Here is a 21,007-nt window from a genome sequence, read left to right on the forward strand (position 1 = left end):
CTGGCCCTTTGGTACATAGCAGTTGGGTAACTTTGAGCTAGTCAGTTTTTTACAGCCTTAGAAAGGAGGCCATGGCAAACCCCTTTTGAAAAACCTTGCCAAGAAAACTGCAGGGACTTGTCCAGGCAGCTTCAAAGAAACAGGCACGATTGAACATAAAAAAAGGGTGCTAGTAGTGAATATGTCCTCACACAAAATATCTTGGCATCCTAGAAAGATATTCAGACTTAAGGTTTAGAATCCAATGGAAATGTGATTAATAGCACATACAAGACAAAAATATGATTCAGAACTTACAAGTCTCTTCATGTTCTAATTAGTTTTTATCATGAAACGCACTAGGGTATAATGTAAAAATGTTGGGATTTTGCTTCTATTTTCTTATGCTCTGAATTCTAAGACTGTAGCATAATGTAAAATACTTTCACACGGCACGCATGAATCTTTAAACATAATCAGTTATTTTTGGAATTCTTATATAGCTCACACACAATTCTTTTTAGCATGTCTCAATGACCACCCAAAAACAGTTTTAAGCATATTCAATAGAGCAGTTCTAGTAAAGATCCAAACAGCTGGGCCTCTGAGTAGCTGGAGCATACCAAAACATTAAAAAGTTTTATCCACCACCAAGCCAAACAAAATGTCTAACCCTATTTAAATGAAATTCGAGCTTTTCATACTACATGCCTGAAAAATTCTCAGCTTTATTCAATAGCTGGGTAGAGTCTGATTCAGAGCAGAACTACATGTCATATGTATACATTCTTCCCTTTTAATAAAATGCAGGACTACTGTCGCTTGTTTACCTGTTCAAAATCGGACAACCACACCCAGTAAAGAAATGGCTGACTTTTCTCTTTCCTTTTCAAAAATTTATCTTAAAAACCCCCCCACCATGACATTAATTATTGGTAATGCTTTAAATATGAGCATTCCTATCAAAAGCTATCAAAGATAAAAGCTGAGGGAAGTTTTATTTGTTTTGTCCTGGTGCCTTCAGGTCAATGTTGATTTTTGGTAACTGCCTAGACAAGTCCCTCTGGTTTTCTTGGCAACATTTTTGGACGTAGTTTGCCGTTTCCTCCATCCTAGGGCTAAAAGATAGTGACCTTGCCCAAGGTCACCCCACTAGCTGGCCAGCTAGTTTATGGGTCTCTGTCGCACATGCACAATTAAGCCCAAAATTTATGTTGCTAAGTGAAACATCTGTTAAGTGAATTTGTCCCATTTTACTATTTTTTTTTCTTGCCACAGTTGTTAAGTGAATCATTGCATTTGTTAAGTTAGCATCACTATTATTAAATGAATATGGCTTCCCCATTGACTTTGCAGGTCAGAAAGTCACAAAACCTGGTCACATGACCCCCAAGACACTGCAACGGTCATAAGTATGAACCAGTTGCCAAGCATCTGAATTTTGATCACATGAGCATGGGGATGCTACAAAGGTCGTAAGTGTGAAAATTGATCATAAGTCACTTTTTCAGTGCCATTGTAACTTTGAACGGTCATTAAATGAACTGTTGTAAGTCAAGGACCACCTGTAGTATTCAATCTTCTGGTTTCTAGCCTGACGCCTTAACCTTTTCAACAAACTGATTCTACTGATATTTTTATCAGGTTAAAATAAGCTTAGACAAATATGTATGCAATCTTTTATTTTCTCTAGTATATTTCAAGAGAATGCTACAAGCTATAGGGAATGCGAAAGAATGGTGGTATTCAAATCAGCAGTCTGCATGTTTAAAGACATTAATGTTTATTGTTTCAGAAGAGAGCTGAGATAGAAGGAGCAATTGCAAGGGACAAGGGGAGAAGCAATTCCTCCATCTTTGAAAGTACACTAAGATCCTAGGCCAGTGATGGCTAACTTTTTTGTCCTTGTGTGCTGAAAGCGCACCTGCTCACCAGGGGTGGGTTCTGACAGGCACTACTGCCAGTTCACTTGTGTGCACGATATGTGCATGTGCTTGATGCATGCTGCATGAGAATGTGCAGTGCAATTAAAATTCTTCTGTACATGCGCAGAACTGAAAAAAAAGACCACTATCAGTTCAACTGAACTAGTCTGAACCGTTAGAAACCCACCACTGGTGCCTACCCATAATGCAATATATGCACCGTGCGCCCCTGCATATGTGCGTGTGACTCCCCCTATGTGCTCTCCACCACAGCACGTGCATGTGTGACCCCACCCCCGCACTCCCCCTGCCCCCACAAATGCACATGCAATGCCTTGCACTCTTCCCACCGTCTGTGCATGTGTGGCAGAGACCCAAAAACTAGCTGGCCAGCGGGAGGCGCAACAGCTCACGTGCCCGCAGGGAGGGCTCTGCATGCCACCTATGGCAACCATTCCATAGGTTCGCTATCATGGTCCTAGGCCATTTCCCACCAATGGCAATACACCTAGTTGCTTTGACCAAACATATCTGTACATTATAGGCAGTCCTTGACTTACAACCAATTCCTTTAGTGACTGTTCAAAATTACAACAGCACTGAAAAAAGTGACTCATGACCATTTTCATACTATATGACTGTTGCAGCATTACGCAATCAAAATTCAGATGCTTGGCAACTGGCATCATGTATTTATGACAGTTTCAGTGTCCCAGGGTTATAATGATCACCTTTTGCAACCTGCTGTCAAGCAAAGCCAATGGAGAATCCAGATTCACTGAACAACCATGTCATTAACAACTGCAGTGACTCACTTAACAAGTGTGGCACAAAAGGTCGCAAAATGGGCCACATCTCAACAACGGTCTTGCTTAGCAATGGAAATTTTTGCCTCAAATTTTTGGTCGTAAGTCAAGGACTACCAGTGCCTGCATATGGGCCCTGGTTTAAAAGAAACATATGATCCCCTTCTATCAACTGTTCCATTGGCTAAGAATTAATAGTTATCCCTACGACTTACATAAATCTATTTTGATAAGAGACCAGGATATTTGGAAACCATTCTCATCCATATACTCAAATTTAAGATCCCTCAGAGAAGCTCTTTTATGTCTTCTGTTGGAATCTAGGAGGCTTCTCACTGGTTGCCCACAAGTTCTTCCACTTTCTATAAAGAAAGGTTAGTTCTATTATTTTTCTCTCTGAATCCATTTTTATTCTGACAGATGTTTGATTCATAAGCCCCCTTGCTTCCCAAAGCAAGTTTTGAACATTATTAATTCTTTGTGTATTTATTTGCTACGTTTGCATGTTTTAATTACTACTTCCTTCTGTGATCTACCTAATTGTGATTAACCTAATTGTAGGAACTGCATTCAAAACTATTTTACCGAGAAAGCCCCAATGAGCAAAATTCCTGCTATTCTTACTCATAGATCTTCCTTTCGTGATAATTGCAATTTAGAATGTTATCTGAAAGTGCATCATGCAATAATCATGTTAAAGCTAAATAGCTTCACTATGGTCAGTTGATAGATGAGAGAGCACTTACGTATGTTGATATACACTCATAAATATAAAAATGTACTGGACTGCTCTAGTTTTTCATGAAGAAATATGTAGGCCAGCTGTAGGCCTAGTTTTGGAAAAGGATAATACAATTGAGCCCAAAATTTATGTTGCTACGTGACAAATTCACTAAGTGAATTTTGTCCCATTTTAGAACTTTTTTGCCACATTTGTTAAGTGGATCACTGTAGTTGCTAAGCTGGTAAGTGAATCTTGCTTTCCTATTGCTCCCTATTGTCAGGAGGTCTCAAAATGGGATCATATGACCTGGGATACTGCAATGGTCATAAGTATGAGTCAGTTGCCAAGCGGCTGAATTTTGATCACAGGACCATGGGATGCTGCAGCAGTCATAAGTGTGAAAACCGGTCCTATGTCACTTTTTTCAGTGCTTTTGTAACTTTGATGGAACTGCTGTACGTCAATGACTATCTGTACAGTATATGAATCCATCTTGTAATGAGCAAGCTACTCATTTATCTAGCCAAAAATGTGCTTATTTTAACTGGCAATGGTTTTCCCATGATCTCAAGTGGGGTCTTTAGTAGCATCTGCCAACTGTTGGTATGCAGGTATGATGTTTGTAACCCATGGCACTAGGCACTGATCATGAACCCACCACCGCCAAGGCTTGTGCTATAGTTACTATGGACCTCTCACCCTACCCCCAAAATTTAGTGGCCAACCTGTCAATCTAATAGTTCTGAGTGCACTTCAATTTCTTTCCAATGAGGGAAGAAATTGAATGCATTAGGATCTGCCAGTTCCCAATGAATTGTATTGCCCCTTTTCTTCCCGTTCTTCATTTATAATGGAGTAAACTGAATGCTTCCCTGAGATTTAGAAAAAAAGGCATTAGCTCATATAGGGTTATACGAACCAGCAATTTGAAAAAGTGCAATCACTTATTAATGCATTTCTAAGTTGCAATCTTGCATAAGCAAAAAGAGTCATTGAACTTTAGAGCAGAGATGCTGAGGGTTTTTATTGTCTTATATTCTTTGTGCATGCCTTTTGGTTAGAAAGTAATGTGAATATGATTTAAATATGGTCATAAACCATTCTAACACTTCCTCACAGCTCAAGACTTCCGCACATTTCCAGGTAGATAGGATAAAATAACATGGGAGGGAGGGGGGAGGGAAAGGAAGGGAGGGAGAGGGAGAGGGAGGGAGGGAGAGAAAGAGAGAGAAAGAGAAAATTCCAAATTGGAACTATGTTTAGCAATTACTGTGGAAATTGTAAAATCCTTCTAATTAAAGCAAGATTTTAATCAAAGTCTAAATGGATGCAATATAACCATCTTCTCTTACAACTGTTAAATATTTCTAGCATAAAAACCTAAATGTGTTTTTATGTTTTACAACTGATCCAAGTCAGAACCGTAGAAGCCAGTAAGCTTTTTAAAAAGTGAGGGTTTTCCTCCTGAAATAGTTAAGTCGTATGTGCTTACAGTATTTCCAGAATCAATAAAAGCCTGCCATTGGTTGGCATCTTTATATATCTATTGTACCAAAACTGTCTCCGCTTCAGTCCCACAAGGAGGTCTTCCAATGCTGAAAAACAGTCAGCACTCAGCCTCTGGGAAATTGCACCGCTTGAAGTGAACTCAGCTGCCCTCCTTTATTGGCATGCCAGTAGGCTTGGGAAAATGAAAACCAAGGCAAAGAGCTAGAAAGGCGTGGAGTACAAAGACTTTTAGTAAATTGATATAGCAAAAGTTTCTCTGAGATAGACAGGCAATCCATTACCATGCAAAGATGTGCTGCTTGAATTACGGGATGTCTCTTCTTCCCTCTCAGGGTACTGAGAATAGGTACTGGAAGCCAAAGCTGATTACAATTTTTCTTCAGAGTTACTTCTACACATGGGTAGGTGGGCTTCAAAAATTTTAGCAAGGGGTTCTCTTCCCAGTTGCTCGGTGGGCATGGCCTACTCGGCTTCCTGCACCACAGTGGGGGGGGGGGGGCATTTCTGCTTTCCTTGGGCTCTGGAGACTTTCCTTGAGCCTCCAGGAGGGCAAAAACAGCCTCCCTAGGCTCTGAAGGCTGGAAACGGGGCCATTTCTGGCTTCCAGAGCCTGGGGAGGCCAGAAATGGGCCCATTTCCAGCCTTCCTGGACTTCTGGTAGGCACGTTTTTTGCCTTCCCTAAGCCTCCATGTGCGCCCTTCACTTACCTGCATCCAAAACAGGCCCTGTGGGGACTTCTGGGAGGGGCAGGGTGGGGTGGGCGGGATCAGCCAAGAGTGGAATTTGGGGGTTCTCTAAACTGCACAGGATCTTAGCTAGAGGTTCTCCCAAACCCCTGCGAACCCCCAGCAACCCACCCCTGCTTCTACATCTACACACTATATCAGCCACCAAGTAAACAGCTGAATGGTTGGAAGTTGCGTCTACAGCATTTTGCTTGTTTATTACTGCATACAGAGACCAGGGAAGATATTCCAATCAAATTTGGACCTCAGGTAACAAATTTCAAAAGGGAAAGTATTATAGGACTACATATTTCTTTCTTTCCTTCTCATGTTGTTTTGGATGGCCAAAAGTGTGTGTGTGGGGTGGGGAGGGTGTTGTCATCAAGACAAGATTTAATTCGTAGCTAATCTTTTTTGCTTTTCTTAGGATTTTTTTGCAAGGCACAAATTAAAATAGGCTTGTACTATGCAGGGTTAGCTTTATTAGAAAAGATCACATCCCTATTTAAGAAAGACCTTTCCTCCCTCTTCTGGGCTTCCAGACCTTTGAATATGTAGGTGGAAGAGTAGGAACTTGGGAATGTGAATTTGATCCAGCATTGACCAGCCAGGCAGCAAACTCTTATTGTTCTGGAGATACCAAACATACTTCCTTTCTACTAGGGGCAAATCCAACCATTCTGTGCATAACTTAGCTTTTATGCTCAGCAGTGTGATTAACGGGGAAAAGACAAGACACAAAGAATATTTCAGCTTTGTTATAGCTCTGCAAACAATTTCTTATGAGCTATTTTCATGGATTCTTTCCTATTTTCATATTTCAGGTCCTTGTATACTGTATAAAGCTGCTTCCACTATCAATATTGTGTAACTATTCCTGAGTTTCTAAGGAACCCCCAACTTTTTAAAACTAGATTTTTGGCTATATGGTGCTAGTTTTAAAACTCTCTGTATAAATTCACATTAAACGCTCATTCATTAACCTACAGTATGTCTGGAAATGCCAACATTAGTTACAGGTCAGTGATACATCAAGCTTCAGAATTACGGTAACTTTCTCTTGAGAGCAGCTATCAACACCAGACCTGATAGGAGTTGAATAGGCAAACTGTAAAGCTTCAATGGAGCAGAAAAAAATTGGAAGTAGTTTCCAAATGAGGGGTTGTAACATATTCTTGCTAGGTGAAAGAGCTGTACCACCAATTTTTAAACACTGTACCTGACCTGCAGAAATAGAGGCATCTCCTTAAACTTGCATTACTTTCACTTTCCTCATTAAGGTATATTCTTCATCAAGATAAATGATATTAAAATAGGAGCAAAAGAAACAGAAGAAATATAAATAATCTAGAAAGATCGGTACTACTCTACAGCTGACAATCACTTTCAGAAATAAAGTCTGAATTTGTTTATGCTAGAGGATGAAGTAAAGAAAATAAATGCTGGGAACAAATCCAAATACTAAAAATGCCCCCCTATAAATATCAAGCATTCATCAGTAAACTTATAAATAAATAAATAGATTTTTTTATTTATGAATACATTCTCTAAAATCTGTAAGGTTGGTTTATAATAGCGTAATTAGAAAATAATAATATGTAGCCTATTGTCTCCAATTACGGCTGAAGTCAATTTTCCCAATCATACTGAAACGTTCCAAAGCCAGCCTAAACCAAATTAGACATTTGCTGTGAAGATTGGTAATCAGTTACTACAGCTTACTGTATAGATAATGAAAGCACAAAACCTTTTGTGAATATCTCTTAGGAAAAACATTTTGTTATTATATCTGGATGGATGCCATTTGCTTGTTTTTCATTTATTTCAAATGTAATTGAACATGGAGCTGAAAAATCTCAGTCTAACTAGCAGAGTTCACTGAGAGTGAATAATCTGGAAATGCATTTTCATTTAAACACTGTAGCTATGATAAAAAAAATGTTTAAATGTGAAGTTTACTTAACCTGATTTTGTTATATTTTATAATAATAGTGCTAATCACTTTGAAAGTAACTACTGACACTTTGGCATGATGACCAAAAATATTCTAAATAGGAAACTTTATTTATCAAAGATAAGAATCAATAAAAAGTCAAAAAAATAGAAGATTGAAATTTAAGAAGATTTAAATCAAGTCCTGCCAAGCATCTGGATCATCTGAAAATGTTTCTGCAAAGTGAAAATTCACAAACAATATTTAACTTGTTCTGGGAAAGGGGCATGTTCCTGACTGCTTCGATTTTCCTAAGAGATATTCACAAATATCTGGATACCCCAAAGCGCTTTATTTTTTGGAGCTCTATTACTATAGTTCAAGAAGGAAAAGAAAATGTTTTATGATTGGCCCTAAATGGATTGGATTAACTGAACAAATATCTCTCTTTACTATATTTATTCAAGGTTATATTCCAGGACATTCTCCAAGTGATCTCTAACCTTCAAATACGACAGAATGAAAGTCTTAGATTACCTCCCTTTCATTATTTAAATTACTATTGTTGTATTCTTACAAAAGGACTTGAGAGTAAGTTGCAATTTCAATTTCTTTATTATATGACACATCTCACTTCTCTATTTTGCTTCCCTTCCCACCAGAGGTGGTATTCAGCAGGTTCTGACCAGTTCTGGAGAACCGGTAGTGGAAATTTTGAGTAGTTCGGAGAACCGCTAAATACCACTTCCGACTGGCCCTGCCCCCATCTATTTTCTGCCTCCAAGTCCCAGCTGAGCTGGAGGGAATGGGGATTTTGCAATAACCTTCCCCTGGAGTGGGGAGGTAATAGAGATTTTACAGTATCCTTCCCCTACCACACCCACTAAGCCACACCCAGAGAACCTGTAGTAAAAAAAAATGAATCCCACCACTGCTTCCCACTCTTCTCTAAGATCTCCTTCTGCCTGTTTGCTGCAATTTTTCTTCAGAGTTGTATTAATACACTACAACTATTCTGCTATGAGAGAGGGGGGGGGGGCAGGCAACAAAAGCTGATGTTAGAGCATTTTAAGATGGCTAATTAAGAAAGTAAATCTGAAGCTAATCAGATTTAAATTTTTCAACTTGGATCAATAGCAAGTAATGTGAAGGGGATTAATGTTGCGAAGAAGTGACATATTTAAACTACAAGGGTCTTCGCTGCTGCTTTTCTGTATATTTCATTACAAAAATATTTATTTATTTGTAAAATTTAGAATTGCAACCCATCTTACCTCAGGTAACTCTGGCATTATTGCACTGGAGGTTATAGATAGATTCAGAAAAAAAATTGGAAGAGGCTAAAGTTATGAAGAAGAAGAAGAAGAAGATGATGATGATGAAGAAGAAGAAGAAGAGGAGGAGGAGGAGGAGGAGGAGGAGGAAGAGGAAGAGGAGGAGGAGGAGGAGGAGGAGAAAGAAGAGGAAGAAGAGGAGGAGGAGGAGGAGAAGGAGAAGAAGGAGAAGGTGGCATTTTGGATCATGGGTATAATAACAAGGGAAGGTAGGAAACAATGGAGCTCAACATATGCTTATAGGAAAGGAACAAGCAAAAACACTCTGTACTGGTACGTTATAAAACTACAGCAAATGCAGGCAAAAGAATAGACCAACCAAAATATTTGATTTAGTGAAGTGTACAAATTATTATAGAATATGATTGATTATTACTTGTTTAAATAACTGTGTTATGTGTTCGATGTGTTAAGTAAGCCCAGAGTTTGTGCATAGTTTTACCTTATTCATTATCTTGGGTGGGGTTATACTAAACAGATGACTAAAGAAAAATGTATCTTGACCATGGAAAGCTTTGTTCAACAATAGAGAATTATAGTTCAAACAAATCATAGATGTCATTGGTCTTGAAATGTTTAAAAATAGACAGGAACAATAGCGAAAATTTGGATGCCTATTTTTACACAAAGATAGACATCGGCACATTATTACTTAGTAATTTCTTAATAGGTTCTTTCGTTGTCTAAAATCAGCTGTTTCTAAAGTCGTAGTGTCATTTAAACTCAGCCTGGAGTTGCTGACGTTAAATCATTATTAACTTAGTAGAAGGTGAAAAACTCTCCAGTCCTGTGGTGAGTCACTTCTTAAGCTGCTGTACATCCTGAACTGATAAACAGCAAAATCAACAGCACGGGGCAATTGACCTCATTTAACCCAGACTCAACAAGTTTCAAGAAAATGCTCTCCTACAATCTTTTGTCTCTACACAAATGTCCTTTTTTCAGAATACATATATAATGAAACACACTGGAAACATTTAACTACGTTCCAGTCAAAAGCTATGGGGTTGTAGCTATGGGGAGGGCACATTCTTTTATAAAGCCCAATTTCCTGAAAAACCCTTCACAAGGAATTTGAAGAATATTTCATGGCCTCTCCTATCCTGACAGTTTTGAGCACAACAGTGTTGTATTCCATTTATCTGAACTGCTCTGAGTGGGCATGACAGGAAAATAACTGAAATGGATAGATAAAAACATTTGCTCCTTCAGATTTATAAGATAGGGAATGGAAAACTGGTTCTATGACTCACTGCTGGATTAATCTATACTTGGTTTCTGCCAATTTTGCCTGGGCTAGCCAAATAGACTGGCCATTACAGAGATTGAAGGTCAACATTCCAGGGAGATCAAATTTTGGATGTCTGGAGAATATGTATGCAATCTGCAGAAGGATATCTGAAGGATAATGATGTGTTTTTAAATGTACTTGTTGTCTCTAGCATTTCCAGACAACTGGACACAGCAATTAAATATTTGAATCATAGACAGAATGTGCAATTGCTATATATGTTACTGGGAGGATGGTTTCTTTACTGCCACTGTTTATCCTGGATTGATATCATTTTGTATTCCTCTGTGAAGGATATCACTCCTTTAGAAATTAAATAAATATTTAATTTTCCCTCTTTTCTTTTTCAGAAAACATTCTGTTCCTAGCATAACTGCAACAGGTGTGAAACATTTTAAATCAGTCCAACTCAACATTAAAAGGTTGATAAATAAAAGTAATTTAAGGCAGTGTTTTTCTTCATCCACAATAATGCAAGAAACAAACTTCCATTTAAAAAATGTGAAGTGTCAGTAAAATTCCTTAATAATACAATTTCCAATGAACAGTATCCTTTGTAATAAAGTAAGGTTTAAGAGATTTTTTTCCCCTTTGGTAACATCTCTTTGAGGGAAATAGGAAATGGAACCTGCAATTGATAAAAGTTGATTCTCATATGTGTATTTTATAAAAACATAAACTGGATATCATTAAAACTTAGATTTTATTCATGCCGTACAGTATCTATTATAGAAGGAAAAATAATTTGAACAACATGTTCAGCAGATTCATTCACAGGATTCTATTAAAAAATACATTTCCATTTACCTTAGGTATTCCTGAGCAGTCAAGCCACTTCTGGAAAATGTTTTCAATCGTCAGACCATACCTTCCAAAGAAATAAAAATAATAATCATAAAGATTCTCTCTCTCTCTCTCTCTCTCTCTCTCTCTCTCTCTCTCTCTCTCTCTCTCTCTCTGTGTGTGTGTGTGTGTGTGTGTGTGTGTGTGCAATCCTTGGATTATGACCATTTGTCCAGCAGCTATTCAAAATTATGACAGCACTAAATGAAAGGTACTTACAATGGGTCCTTGTAATTTGGTCTGTTGCAATACTCCACAGACAAATCATTGTGATTTCTGACAATCCAGCCAGAATCCCACAAAACAAGTCAATGGAAAAGCCAGGAGAAAGTTAAAAGTTATGTGAGGTCCTCTTTTAACAACCTATGTGGTCCTTGCTTAACAACAGATGTCAGAATTTTTGTTGCTTAGCAAATTGGTCACTTGATGTCACTTAGTATGACCATGTCATGCTCTGTTGCTTAGCGATAGTAAATCCAGCCCCAGTTGCCATCATAACCTAAGAAGTGCTTGGGAGTGTGTCTCTGTGTGTGAGACACACATCTATCTTCCCTTACACACAGACACACACGATAAAAAACAGATTAGTTGCATTTACTCTTAAGAGCTTATTAATTTTTACATGTTTGTAATTTCTTCATACTTTCCTACTGAAGCAGATATTGAATGGAAAATTCCAGTTATTTAAAATTCCCTAATACGAATTTTCATATGCTGCTCCTACATACATTCATATATGTTCATCTATAAATACATTACTATATATAAATTGGCATTCTTTCTTTCTGAGTTCAAAGAGAGCACCAAAGGCATAGCTGTTCTTCTAACACTGGAGGAGAACAAGCTGTAATTGAAGAGGTGAACCGAGCATGATTTCCTACATTTTCTCTATAATTTTAATATGTATTTCGGGGTGGGTTTCTGCCAGTTCTAACCACTTCTATAGAAGAGGTACCACAAATCTACAGTGCTGTTTAGAACCGGTTCAAGCTCCCTCCCCCCGCCCATCCGCACATCATCAGATGAAGAGCGAGAGGAGGAATTCTGGGAGTTGAAGTCCACAAGTCTTAAAGCTGTCAAGTTTGAACACCCCTGGGTTTTTTTCTTAAAGGGTTAGGGGTGCAAGGGTCTTGTAACTTGACGGCTTTAAGACTTGGTGCTTCAAATGCCAGAGTTTCTGAGTCAATATTTTGGTTGCTAAGCAAGAGTGTTGTTAAGTGAGTTTCACCACATTTTACAAGTTGGCCATGCCCACCCAATCACATGGCTGATAAGCCACTCCCACCCAGTCACATGGCTGGCAAGCCACTCCCATCCGGGCACATGGCCAGCAAGCCACTCCCACAAAGCAGTCCACAACTACAGAAGAGGTTCTAAAAAAATTTGAAACCCACCACTGATATATTTGCTTTATTAAAAATAGCTTTATTGATTGTTTTTGAAGGATTCTTTTTTTTTTAATGATATTTGGTTTTTGTCAGCCACTCAGAACTTTTAGGACTGGGCAGTATACAAATAAAATGAAATAAAATGAAACAAGACAAAACTTTACATAATTACAGGGACCAAGACAAAGCAGTGAACCTACAAAAATAAAAATATAAAGCAACTCAACCGTGTATCTTTTTAAAATATGGTTCAGCAGACCAAGCACCTTAAACTCCCCATAAATTTTAGTTTAGATAATGGCAAGCTAAAATCAAAAGGCATTTGGTGAATGTCAAACTTAACAATAAAAGCAGTACTCAGTGGGATCTGATCCCTGCCTCTTTCAGTCCAGCAGTCTGTTCTCAACAACCAACTGCACAAGGAATCCACTTGTTAACTAGCAAATACACCACCATCAAAACTAATAGCCATTGATTCCCATGACTGCGATGAGTTGATCCAAATCCCCTCCCTTTTATTTTTAAGACAAAGCAGGTGGGCTCTAAAATTTGTTTACAAATTCAGCATTTTCCCACACACTTATTTTTTCCATTAGTCTGATGCAACAAGAGGACAATACTTTGGAGAAATAGTTAAACTTTCGTAAAATTTTGCCAGCAAAGCATCATTCTTTACGAAATAATCTAATCTACTAACCTGACTCTGCATACTTAGATAGGATATGTCATTGTAATTGGTTGAAAATTATCAAAATAGATTTAAGCAATATTTAATCATTTAGTAATGTGATAGGATGATATATCATTGCACTCACCCTAATCTATATGCTAATAAAACTACTGTATTATGTTTGTTTGTTCGTACCCTTCAATTGGGTAAAACAGAGCATTTAGGACAATATAATTTTTTTAGCCAATAAACTTGAAATGGGCTACAGAATGCATTCAAAATCCAGGACCCATAAATCCTGTGGGATTGAAATTTGTCAAAGTTATGCCACAGTACTACTACAGCCAGCCGCAGTCAATGGTCACCATTTTCAGAACTCTCTGCCAACTTCCTATAAGAGAAATCAATGGGGAAGCTGGCAGGTATTTACTCCTGTTCCCACTGCTTTTTTGCCCACTTAGGTCATTTTGTTTCTTTGTTTAGACAAAGAAATAACTCTGAGATGATGACCCAATGGGTCATGGGCTGCCTAATATACTTTAAAGCCCAAAACAGAACTGCATACACTACATAGATAATACAGGCTTCTATTTCCATCTTGAAAGATAATAAGTACAGTATTTCCACTGTAAACAGAATTCAACATTTGTTCATTTAGTGATGAATTATTACCGGTATATAAGAATTATTATATAATTATTATATAAATGAAAGTACATGACAACAGAGGTGTATACAGATAGTCCTCAACCTCTGACCATAGTGGACCCCAAATTTCTGATCCTCAGTAAAACTATTGTTAAATGAATTTTGCTCCATTTTATTATCTTTCTTGCCATAGTTGTTAAGTGAATCTGGCTTCCCCATTGACTCTGCTTGTTAGAAGGTTGCAAAAGGTGAACACACGATCATGGGACACTGCAACAGTCATAAATATAAGCCAGTTACCAAGTGTCTGAATTTTGATCATGGGGATGCTGCAGTGGTCGTAAGTGTGAAAAACAAGTCACTTTTTTGCCTTTCTAGCTTTGAACAGTCACTAAATGAATGATTGTAAATCAAGAATTATCTGTAATCTGAACCACTGACCTAACCATTTCCAAAAGATGCATTTTTTTAATGTAACAACAAGAAAATGTAATTCATGGAGAATAATCCTACTGATCAGATGTAAGTAACTACCTTTAATTTAATTTATATTTTTCATTCAAATACATTGCATTTTGTTTTAGTCCTGGTCTTGCTCATTCTTTCTCTGGGCCTATCCTCTTTATCAGAATGTAGCAGCCATTACTGAAAGCCAAATGCTGCTCCTAGGAGCAATATCCTGCACCATTAATACAGAGCATTGCCCAAATTTATGCTGAGATCCAGGAATTAAGGTATTTCAATAAAATTAGTAGGATAACAACTACATAATTTATAAAGTAGGATCGCTTCATTACTTTGTTATGGAATGAGTGTTATGTTACTGCTATTCATAGCAAATTTTGGACTAGCTCCCTCTGAGCTAGTTTCACAGCATATCGATTTTTAAGGCTATTGTACACAACAGGCATATAACTTGAAAACTGTCTTTTAAAATCAGGATCAAAACAATGGCACTTAGAAATTTAGGCTCAAGTCCGATATGTTTATTATGGAAAGCAGATGTGATTATGAATTAAATGCTATCTCATGCCATTAAAATTGTGCTGCTTAAAAGGTTCACAGCAACCCCCAACCCTAAGCTGAGGAACTAATATTATCTGTTGTCTATTTGATTTCTTTTTCATCATGTTTCAGGCCGTTCTATTCATTTTGGTTGCCATTTCTCATTGTCTCATCCATTTGGGTGATCTTCAGTTACATTCACTTTTCCAAGTCTGCCCTGATTAAATTGGAGAATTAGTCTGCCTTCTGAGACCGCAGCCTTGGAATTTTCCATTCAGATGAAATGGTCCTTTCTGGTATTGTACAACTTCCTTAAAGTAACATTTCATTTGGACTGGACGAAGAATACAAATTTTCTCAGTAATTTAAATAAGGGCTGACATTCTCTAAACATTACCAATTCCCCTTTCTCTGTTTCCCAGATTGTAACTTTTACAGCCTCCTTGTGTTCAGCTGTGCAGCATTTGACCACTTACTTAAGGCATATTAACTCTCAGAAAGATCGGACAAATGGCCATTTAAAAATTAACCAGACCCCATCGTCTCAGATCTCCATTGTTTCAGATTTAGACTGGATAGTTTTCATGTGATTACTTTTAAAACCTTTTAACCCTACATTATTATGTCCTGAAGGTTTATATTTACCTGCATAACAAATATAAGCCAATGCCTTTATCAGTTCCAAGAATCTGTAGGGTTAGGGACAACAGTTTAATTTATTTCTTCCTTTAATTTTTTTATTTGAAAAAAACCAATTTGATCTTTTTAGGAATAATAGAAAAATATTTGTTACACAATATTTTCAAACTCTAGATATATAAATCAATATTAGAATATTCATGTCAAATAAAGACATACAATTTATGTGTTTCCACATTAAAGGTTCTCACAATATAAAAGTATTATTGTGGACTAGACGTTACACTAGTACAAAATAGAAAACTATTGCTGGGAAACACAATGTTAAACTACGTATTTTGGAAAAAAAGTTTGGCAAAAGTTCATATTTCTACTGTGAAATGTTTCAAAATGCTCACAAATGACTGCTTAAAATAAGAATTGGGAATGGCTGGCATAAAAAAACACATTTCAAAGCTATAATGTTAGAGCAAGTGAATAGATATGTTGGTCGAATCCCAAAAATGTTGCTTATGCTTGCATAAGGAGCATTTTGTGTTTCATTTAATCAAGAGACACCTCCATCATAACTTAAAATGCTTCTAAGGTATCATTTGATATCAAAAGAAAACTCTTGTGTGATAAAACAAGTATTTTTATGATGAGGAGAAGTAATAGAACAACGTCTAAACTTCTTTCAGGTCAAAGAAATATTAACACATTTCATTTTACAAATACAAAGCTCAATTCTTTTCTTAACTTTGTGTTAAGAATTAAAACTTATACTGTAATTAGTGGAAAAAACATAATTGCCAGACATTAAGTATAGATGAGAACATACTTTATATAAATATGATCTATTATTTTTGGCACCACATTTTATCTTCTCATTATTCATAATTCTGGCAGCATACTATATGTCTGGCCATAAAATAAATAGAACTGAAATCTTGCCTTTCTTTCTGAAGGAAAAAGAAATCCACTACTTTTACTGGAAATTAAAATATTCTTGGCGTATTCTGAAGCAGCCATAAACCTCCTAGTTTTAGTAAAATTTTAATTGATAAAATTTAGAAAAGAGAAAGAGTGTTAAGTTTATACAGAGATTCTAAGTACAACTGACTGAAACAAATTATTTTCACCAAGAAAACAGATACCATAATTGAGCACAATGTGTTTACACACTGCAATTTACTATACAAAAACCAAGCCATAAAAATTTTCTTTTATACAAAGTAAATGGCAAAGCTTTGCAACTAAAGAAAGAAAAATCAGAGGGCAGACATTGAAAACAAAGCAAGGCCAAAAAAAATTGGGAACTATCCCAAGTGCTAGTTAGGAAAAAATATATATGTGGAAGCCCAATAGGTTCCAGGAAATTCTTTTGTCAAGAATATTAATGACCTTCAACCAAAATATTTTACCAGGTAAGCAGAGCAGTCTTGACAAAGGAATTCTTTTTGTAATGCATGGTGCTTTCACAGGGGTTTTTTCGTACTGGAACTTAGGACACTCTTCTCTTTTTAAGTTTTTGGAAATGAAAAGATAGAGCTGATCACAAAACAATCTACTTGTGTATGCCAGTGAGATCATTTATTTCAGCTGAATTTAGAACTGTTTTTGAATTCAAAAACATAAACTCTGATCCCATGGTGGGACCCGAAGCTCCTTTCTATGGTTTTCCATTCCATGTATTTTTCTTCTCTTATAATAAAAGATATAGCACCTTATAATTTAACAGATAGCTATGAAACACTCAAATTCAACACCATTCATAACTATGGTACTAACTTTTTAGTGTTTTAGGCATATAAGATTATCTTAAGATATTTGCTGCAGAGATGCAACTTTAATACATTCCTGGAAAATTTACACACAAGGTTTTCATAAATAAAATATCTGAATCAGGATGTTTAGACTTACCCTTTTAACTGGGGGAACTCTTCTAATAATAAATGAAGAAATTCCTGGATAAAAATAATAAAATACTGTTATTGTTAAAAACAAGCACTCATAGCAACATTTTATAACTATTCATTTGACATTGAGTATTCATAAAAGGTAAATGTGCTTATGAAATTCTAAGCCACATATAATAAAAGGATATAAAGAAATGTCAAGTTTTAACATTATCTTCCTAAAATACAAGGGCAGTACATTATATTTTCATCATTTTCATAATCAATTTAATGTAATCACCAAATACTACAGTACACTGAATGGCAATAAAAGAGAAGATTAAATGTAAATAAAGCTACTCGTATTTCCCTGAAAATAAGACTGGATCTTTTTGCTCCAAAAGACACATTAGGGCTTATTTTCCAGTTAGGGCATATTTTCAGGGGAAATGGTACTAAATGTTTTTATTTGGCTGACAAACTTAACTGGGGCTTATTTTGGGGTAGGGCTTATATTATGAGCATCCTGAAAAATCATGCTAGGGCTTATCTTCTGGTTGGGTCTTATTTTGGGGAAATAAGAATATATGTTTGGCTACAATTTAATATGTTTCTCTGTTTATATATAAATTAAAGTTAGTTATATTTTTATATGTGACATTTAATTTCCTGCTTGTGATCTTTAGATATAAACTTGCATAGCACTTATCTGGTAATTTCAATACCATCCAAAGACAAGTGGGCAATAAATCCAACAATTGTGAAAAAAAATATCCCATTACAAAGTGTACACATGCTTAGATCAAGGCAATGGCGATTGAAAAAGGGAAGAAATGAGAAAAAGGGTGGAAAGAGTAGAATACCCTACAGAATTTTTTTTAAAAAAAACAACCTTGCAGAACTACATTCCACAGGATAACACAAGACAATGGAAGATTCCATTGTCTTATGTAAGTTATATTTCAGAAGTTGAAGAGTTAATATTTTAACAAGAGAAAATAAGCTGGCTATTGAGATATTTAAATTGTGTAACCTGGGTACAAATGGCATACTTTTCGCTTTTATAATACAAAATACAGAAATGCAGTTGAGGATTCCATTATACTGGGGTACAGCTTCCCTGATTATTTTTATTATTAAGAAAAGCACGCTTCTGTCTGCGCAGTTCTTTGTATCTGTAGCCTAAATGTGTCTTTGGTTATGTAAAGATGTCACATTACTTTAGAGTGTAGTACAACATTTTCCAAGATGGATTATTATTCAAATGTATTATCATTAGTTTTAAATGTGTTGATCCATTTTGAAGTACATCAAACAGATATTGCTGACTGTTAAAGATATAAATAATGTAAATGTTTTATGTCTGTAAAATCAGTCTACACAAATGCACAAGATTGTTACATGAATACTCAATTCACATTTTTATGCCGAAGATACACTAGTATATTCAGGATTTTTTTTTTGATAGACTGTTGGAGAAACCAAAAACTAGAATACAATCAGAAGCTCTCCAAACTAATCACATAATTTAAAATGAAATATGAATGCAATTATATCATAGAGTATTTTTCCTGGTGCAATTTTTAATTATTGAAAAACATCTTTTTAAAAATCCAAGGGATATGGATATGGATATATGCATATGTGTATATATATATGTAGGTCTCTAGTTATTCGGGTTTTCTCCCACGTAAAAGTGGAGATGTCTTGGCGACGTTTCGACGAAGTCTCATTCGTCATCTTCAGGCTTGGTGCTTCCAGGAGCAATGTGAGATCTCGGCTGTTTCTTCCATATATATATTATGTGGCTAGTTTCAGAATCCTAATATGTTTTGGGCTTATAAATATGTCTTCTGAAACACCATTATAAAAATCCGTGCTGCTAGAAAAGTACTTTTATGAGCACACAAACTGGGTTTTTAAAGTATTAAAACATGATAAAACATGTATTTTAAACACTCTAGGTATGAATTAGCTAATATACACATTTAGTGGCTCAATGTTACATTTATTTCTTTATTTGACCAGATGTTATAATGAACATATTAAACTCAGCAAAGGTATTCATTTTTCATCACCAAACTAAACGTCAGCCTTAATTACACAAGTGGAATTAGCACTTCAAATTCATTTCTATTTATTTATAGTTACCAGCACTCCATCTATAACACAAATTTCATCAAAAAATATTATTCAGTGGATCTTCTAGTGGAAACCAGAATGAACTCATTTTAAAAAAAAACCCTTCCTAAAGTTCCAGACTTACTTTCTACTCAACTAAAATAAACAAAACTACTATTAAAAATATAACTGAGCTTGCAGTCAAAATGAAGGGAGAAAAGCAAACTGATTAATGCTTCACATGTGAAGTCATTTCCTTGCACCTGTGGCTCAAATCTAGGAAAAATACTACAAATGCTGCTAGAAACAAGACTAGTATTCAGAATGTGACAATTCTTTATTCTTTAGTTATTATACTGTCGTCTTCATGCTCTTAACTGGTAGGAATTCAACCCGACGTTTTTAAACACTAAAACATTGCAATACTTTTATTTATTCATATTTGCTTTAAAATCGTACTCCTATTTAGATATGAACCCTGTGACTTGCAGAAGATTTCAGATAATTCTTCCTGCTTTGTAGTGCAAAGAAGTGTAGAGAGAAAATTAAACTGACCCCCTCCCCATCTTGGTTTCCTGGCTCCCTGAGTGGTAATTTTTGAATACCCAACTATCTAACTATCTAAATGTATTCAAATTTAAGTGCCAGTCACTGAAAATCCTGACACAGATTCCTGCCGACTTATTTGTATAGACATAGTGCACTTTAACAGAAAAATAAAACGAAAACAAACTTGTCCGTTTTTATGATGTAACTGCCCCATCCTTTGCAGTGCCTAGCTGCCAAAAATAGCATTATTAAAAGTGCTGCCGGGGTCCATAAAATGGTTACCTGCCCCTGATCTCATCTTGCAACAGAAGTGAACATTTCTCAGGGTGAATGAAAAACTTGCACTGTCTCCAGTGCACAGAGACAGATCCATTGCATGCGCACAAAAATCGTAAGTCTGTGTTAAACATAGCGTCTGAAAACACATTGAATCAACGTACTTAACCTGCAACCTTTTGGAGTACAATTAGATGAGTGTTAGGATGAAAGCTAGGAAAATATTGTTTTCCTCACTCTTAGGAGATTTTGTTCCATTGTTTGGTGTCACATGAACATGTGGGATCTGGGACTTCAAACCGTATGCGACAAGTCCAATTTCCTTATTAGGGAGAATGCCGAATTGCAGAATCTTGAGTAAGAAAATATTCTTACCACATCTAAATAACTATAAAGTAAATTATTTGATATTAGCTTAAAAATCTAATTTGTAAACATTTTCCTCTAGGATAAGAGCAAGAATGAAATGTTTCATATGGTGAGAGAGCAGCTGGGGAATTTATAAACCAGATTTCACAGCAGGCTGCTAGGCAAAAAGAAAATGACCAGCGGATTAGCATCTCCATTGTAACATGATCTTACTACAATGACTAATAGCCTTATGAGCTGAGATCCTCCAATGTTTTGCAATATTTATGTAATTTGCTAACCAAATTGATTTAATATCAGGCTAGCAGAGCTAAGTGAAACTAATTGAAATATCTTACCTCTTCAATACTGTTCACATAACAGAAATAATGCATGGTGTTAGCTGGTATATAGCA

At 36.2% G+C, this 21,007-nt stretch overlaps 1 protein-coding gene across 4 annotated transcripts in view; it reads right to left on the reverse strand.

Annotated features, from left to right (window-relative positions):
• Window positions 1-21,007, reverse strand: part of AOPEP (aminopeptidase O (putative)) — a 213,891-nt gene that overhangs the window by 100,358 nt on the left and 92,526 nt on the right. For all 4 annotated transcript variants that reach the window (XR_015696708.1, XM_087715919.1, XM_087715918.1 and 1 more), the window contains exons 10-11: window positions 17,323-17,366; window positions 11,035-11,095 (exon numbers count right to left, since the gene is read on the reverse strand). Coding sequence is in view for 3 of the 4 variants with exons in the window: in XM_087715919.1 (XP_087572045.1) it covers window positions 11,035-11,095; window positions 17,323-17,366 (105 nt within the window). In the remaining variant the exon portion in view is untranslated. The remainder of the gene's footprint in view (window positions 1-11,034; window positions 11,096-17,322; window positions 17,367-21,007) is intronic.

The sequence above is a fragment of the Thamnophis sirtalis genome, unplaced genomic scaffold (genome assembly GCF_051295495.1).
Source record: "Thamnophis sirtalis isolate CommonGarterSnake01/CBP01778 unplaced genomic scaffold, rThaSir2_p1.2 scaffold_5, whole genome shotgun sequence".
Lineage (NCBI taxonomy): Eukaryota > Metazoa > Chordata > Lepidosauria > Squamata > Natricidae > Thamnophis > Thamnophis sirtalis.